This window comes from Acanthisitta chloris, unplaced genomic scaffold (genome assembly GCF_000695815.1).
Source record: "Acanthisitta chloris isolate BGI_N310 unplaced genomic scaffold, ASM69581v1 scaffold3473, whole genome shotgun sequence".
Taxonomy (NCBI): Eukaryota; Metazoa; Chordata; class Aves; order Passeriformes; family Acanthisittidae; genus Acanthisitta; species Acanthisitta chloris.
Genome location: NW_008666375.1, coordinates 130 through 5,486, shown reverse-complemented (window position 1 = coordinate 5,486; position 5,357 = coordinate 130). Strand labels below are relative to the sequence as shown.

The window sequence follows — 5,357 nt, the reverse complement described above, 5'->3', positions numbered from 1 at the left end:
GGGGGATGTCCTCGGCTGAGATGGGCTGGATGATGTGGCCTGCGCGGGTGATGACGCGGGGAGCTGTCAGCTTCTGGAAGGCACGTGGTGTGTTCCACGTGGTGCCCACGGGTGTCCTCAAGCTCTGCTCGAACTGCTGGTGCCGCTCGAAGGGGAAGGGCAGCTCACTGACCTGTGGGGACAGAACAGGGGTAATGTCCCTTGCCCACCCCTTCCATCCCATGCTGCCCCAGTTCCCACTTGTCCAGGACCCACTCATGCTCTGCATCCAGCTGGGCTGCCAACAGAGCCCAAGAGGGCTGGAACAGCCACCGCAATCAAGGGAGCAGCCCCACACACCCCTCTCCCTCCATCACCCCACTGGGCTGTTAAAGCGGAAGCTAAGGACTGGGCAAGGATTACAGGCAGGGATTGAGGACATTTTGGGAAGCAATGCCCCAAGTTCGCCCAGGTGCTGGAGTGCTCACAGAGCGCAGGTGAGCAGGTGACCCACCTGATGCGCTGCCGCGTGGATATTGCGCTTCTCGCTCATGATGACATGGGGCAGGTGCTGGTCTTTCCGGGGAGGTGCCGGCGGTGGCTTGAGAAGGAACCTGCCGGGCAAGCGAGGGGTCAGGGCTGGCACTGGGCTGGGGACATCCCCAAGCTCTTCTCCCACTCACCTCTTGACCTTCTTGGCACTGGGCCTCAGCCCTGTGCCGCCCCATTCGCCCCAGCCTGGCAGCACCAGGTTCACTGGCTGTGGCTTCGATGCCTCCTCGGCCTTGCGCTTCTCCCGGCGGAAGTCATCAACCACATCGTCCCCAGCAAAGGCCTCTGTGATTACCCCACGCTGGTCAATGCCACCCTCCTGTAGAGGGATAAGGCAGAGAGGCTTTAGGGGTTACTGGGAGGACTGGGAAGGGTCTGGGACAAAGTGGGAGGCATGGGGAGGGAATAGGAGAGGGTTTGGGGAATACTGGGGACATTGGTAGGGTGTTCAAGGTCAATGGGCATTACGGGGTGAGGGTTTTGGGTGATTATAAGGGCGTTTAAGAGTACTGAGAGTTACTAGCTTGGGCCTTATGATTACTGGAAGGAGGTTTAGGGTTACTGGTTTGAAGTTACTGGGAGGAGGTTTAGGGTTACTGGGAGGAATTTTGGGGTCACTGGAAGTTAGTGGTTTGGGGGCTAGTGTTACTGGTTTGGGGTTTGACATTACTGGTTGGGTGTTTTGGGAACTGGAGAGCACAGGGCAGGCCCATCCTGATCACCTCTTCCTCTAGGACCACGGGCAGGCTGGGGAGGTACTAACAGAGTGGTTTGAGGGTTAGTGTTTGGGGTTTAGAGTTACTGCTTTGGACTTTGGCATTGGTGGTCAGGTGTTTTGGGTAGTGGGGAGCATGGGGCAGGCCCCTCCTGCTCACCTCCTCCTCCATGACGATGGGCAGGCTGGGGCAGTCCAGCTCCTGGGGCTTCCCATCCAGCACAGCCTCCAGGCTAATAATCTTCTTCTTGGCTGGTGCTTCCCTGGCATGTCTGTCCCCAGCCTTGCCTTCCTCCTGCCGTTGTGCTTGCTTCTCCACTCTTGAGGCCGTTGGCTTCTCCTGCTCTTCCACATGCTCCTCTGAGGCCAGAGCCTCCACATCCTCCATGGTCTGCACGCGGCGCAGTTGCTCTGAGAGCAGGGCCTGGGGGGGTGGCTCCAGCCCTGCACTCACTGGCTCCTCAGCACACACTGCGGGCACAGGGCTGTCTCCTGGCTGCTCAGCAGTGCCCTCCATCTCATCGGCACCTACACATTGAGAGAAGAAATGGTCAGTTCAAGCAGTGCAGGAAAGCAAGAACCCTGTGAACCAGCCAAAACCTGCCCTTAAACCCCACTCCCTCTTCCCAGCCCTGCAGCACTCCCAATCCACCCTGCTGGGGCCCACAAGCTGCTCACCATGCCCCTTGCTAAGCCCCTCGGGGCTCCCTGCCCGCTCCTGCCGCGCCTGCCGCTTCTGCTCAAAGTCCTGTAGCAGAGCTTCCTCATCCGACAGCTCCTCCTCCTCCTCCTCTTCCTCCATCTTCTCCTTGCTCTCTGCAGCATCAGGCACTGGGACATCTCCAGGACCCTCCTGCGCCTCAGATTCTGGGGTGGAGGCACTGGGCTTGCCCAGCATCCAGGGATTAGCCCCGCTGGCTGCCGTGGGGACAGCCACGGCTGCAGTGTCCTCCTCGGGCACGTCACGCAGCTCCTCCTCGGGTGGCTCCACTCGCACCTTCTGCATCAGCTCCTTGTTCTTGGCCAGCTGCTCCTGCAGGGCCTTGCGGGCCTGGGGGGCACCAAGAGGCTCTAACAAGGGCAGAGACAACATTACCACCTTCCATTCTCCCCTTCCCCAAACAGCACTGGAGACCTTGTTGTGGCCTTTCATCACATAAAGGGCCTTATAAGAGATAGAGAGACTTTATACCATGGCCTGGAGGGGCAGGACAAGGGGGATTGGCTACACATGGACAGAGAACAGGGATAGATGGGATAGATATTGGGAAGAAATTCTTCCCTGTGAGGGTGCTGAGGCATTGGCACAGATTGCCCAGAGAAGCTGTGGTTGCCCCACCACTCGAACTGCTCAAGGCTACGTTGGACGGGGCTTGGAGCAATATGGGCTAGTGCAATGTGTCCCTGCCCAAGGCAGTGGGGAGGAACTGGGTGAGCTTTAAGGTCCCTTCCCACCCAAACCTTTCTATGACACCATGATCTCACCTCCAGGTCATACTTAGCTATAATGGCCCTGGATTGGGCCCATTTTCCCTTATTCTGGTGCTTAAGGCTCATCCGCTCCTGGGGGGAAGAGAGAAGTATCAGACAGAGCTCCTCAAGGAGCAGGGCCTTCCCAAGGGACGGGGCAAAGGTGCCAAGGCAGCACCTGCATCCTGAGCTGTTCCAGCTCCTCCAGCCGTGCCAAGGCAGCCGCAGGGTCCGACTTCTGCAGCTGCTCAAACTCCTTCAGGGCCTGGCGCCGCCTGCTCTTCTTCAGCACACGATGGTACCTGTAGCATGACAGCAGGGAGGGCTCAGAGTGTGGGGACGCTTTGGGCAAGGCAGGGTGGGCTCCAGCCCTCCCCATCATGCTGAGCAAGCACAGACAGAGCCTTACTTCTTGCTCTTGATCCTCTTCTCTCGCCGAGCCTTGGCCTCGTAGTAGGACTGAATGGCTCGGGCCTTCTGCAGCTCTGCTCGCCGCTGCTGGGCCTGCCAGAGAGCCTGGAGTGAGGGCCAGGGTGCCTAGGCTGGGGGCCAGGGCCAAGGAAGAGGCCCCTAGAGCTAGAGCCCAGCAGGGGGAAACCCTCACCTCCTCCAAGCTCATGGCCTGCAGCGAGGCCTTCTCCTCTGGTGTCAGGAGTGGGTCTGTGATGGGCTGCTGTGTCTTGTGGAGCAATCCAAAGATCTCCTGCTCCAGTGGAGTTCGAGCCTGTTGGGACAGAAGACACAGCAAGAGGACAATGAGAAGAAATGCAAGAGCCAACGGTTGCCTGGATGTCCGTATCCCTTCCTGCTGCCCTGAGTGGCTGTGAGAAGGCCCACAGAAGTGTGTCCCCTCCTCAGGGGGGGCTGTGCTCACAGCCCTGCTCATGGGTCCCATGCCAGCAGCCTGAGGCTGGCTACAGGCCTGCCCAGGTGTCCTCATAGCCACCCTGCCAGGCAAGGGCGGGTAGAACTCCTTCTGTGTTAGCGAAATGGCCTCAGAGTTGATGGGCAGCGCTGACCTGGAGACACTGGACACATAGCAGGACTTCCAGGCCATGTAATGCCACATCCCTCTGAAATGGAAAGGGAGCTTCACGCAGATTAAAGTGAGTGACAGGTATGTCGGGAGCTCTGCAGAGGCTGCCCCTCACGTGGGCCCTTGAGAGCTCCCAGGGATGGCAGCAACTCCCTGCCAGCAGCACAACCCCACGGGAACTCACATGCAAAACCAAACACATCCTTCTTTTGTAAGGAATGTTTTCAGGTGCACAGGATTTGGCAAACCAACCCCCTCTGGCTCAGCACCTGAGGCTGAGGAACACTCCAGGTGCCTGGACAGCTCAGAGACTGGAGCACTGTGGCTCAGCCTGTGCTTGGGGCTGAGAGGCTATCAGGAGGAGAGGAGACAGAGCAGGCTCCAAATCCTCTCCTCCTGCCTTACCTGGTTTCTCCTAAATGGAATTTACACACCTGCTAAGTGTGAGGAATGCAGACTGCTGTTTTAACCTGCCCGAGCCCAGCACGCACCTGTCCATCACCTCAGCCACAGGCTGGGCCTTCCTCACCTTCATCACTCCTCCTGGAGCAGCCAGGAGACATCAAGCTGCCCCAGCTGATCCCAGACCCACCCTGGTCAAAGCCCTACAGCTGCCCCCACCAAATTCCTGGAGCTGTCCCAACCCAAATTCCTGAAGCTGGCCCAGACAAATCCCTGGAGCTTCCCCCAGCCCCCCCCAGCACTGTGTGACACCCAGCCCTCACCCTCCATGCCGAGGTGGCTCTCTCCAGGGGCACCACCGTGGTGATGTCCTGCCTCAGGGGGAACACCAGCTGCTCGGCGCGGCGGTTCTGCAGGACCACCTGCTGCCACTTCCCCACGTCCTTCGAGGTGGTGTCATAGGCAGCCTCCCTCACCACCTGGAGGGGAACAGGAAAGGCAAAGGAAAGTGATGCCAGTGTCAGGGAAGGGCTGAGAGCACGAGGACTCAGCCCAGCTCAGCCCCCTGTGCAGCCAGACCCCTCTCTGTCCCCCACACTCACCCGCTTGGCCTCCTCTTTGCTCAGTGGCAGCTCCACCGGTGCTTTCTTTTTCACTCTGGCCAGCTCCTTCCTCACACTGCCCAGGGCGGATTTGGGATGAATGGGCTGCAGCAGCTCCGACAGAACCAGCTTCTCCCCAGCACCTACACACAGGTGTCAACACAGGTGTGACATCGCCAGGTGAGGGGCTGCAACAGCCCCCAGCACCCCCTGCTGTGGCTCTGGATGGGCAGTGCTGTCCCCAGGAGCCTGTCCAGCTCCCAGGATCTCACCTTTGCAGGTGACATTGAACTCGGATACCTGCACAGTCGCCTCCGACCGCTCAGCCAGCTTCCGCCTGGGAGACAGGAACAGAGAGTAAACCTTCAGGTTCCTCCTGTGCCCCTGGAGCTGCTAGCAGGAGAGTCATATTGTGGTCCCAGTTCCCCCAGCATGGTTCCAGCATCTTGCAGTATGATCTCGGTATGTCCCCAGTTGGCTCCCAGCACGGTCCCAGTCATTCTCAATTGCCCCCAGTGTCATCCCAGTCACTCCCAGTAGAATCCCAGTCACCCACAGCATGGTCCCAGTCACTCCCACTCACGTACAGTATGGTTTCAGT

At 59.2% G+C, this 5,357-nt stretch overlaps 1 protein-coding gene across 1 annotated transcript; it reads right to left on the bottom strand.

Annotated features, from left to right (window-relative positions):
- Position 1: 1 nt before the first annotated feature.
- On the bottom strand, positions 2-5,093 carry LOC103799728 (U3 small nucleolar RNA-associated protein 14 homolog A-like; the record flags this gene model as incomplete). Its single annotated transcript, XM_009072078.1, has 12 exons — positions 2-172; positions 494-593; positions 663-850; positions 1,407-1,774; positions 1,859-2,297; positions 2,732-2,809; positions 2,895-3,018; positions 3,126-3,220; positions 3,321-3,440; positions 4,478-4,633; positions 4,757-4,899; positions 5,029-5,093. Coding segments are annotated over 12 exons (2,047 nt in total), but the record flags the coding sequence as incomplete, so codon positions are not given.
- Positions 5,094-5,357: the final 264 nt, after the last annotated feature.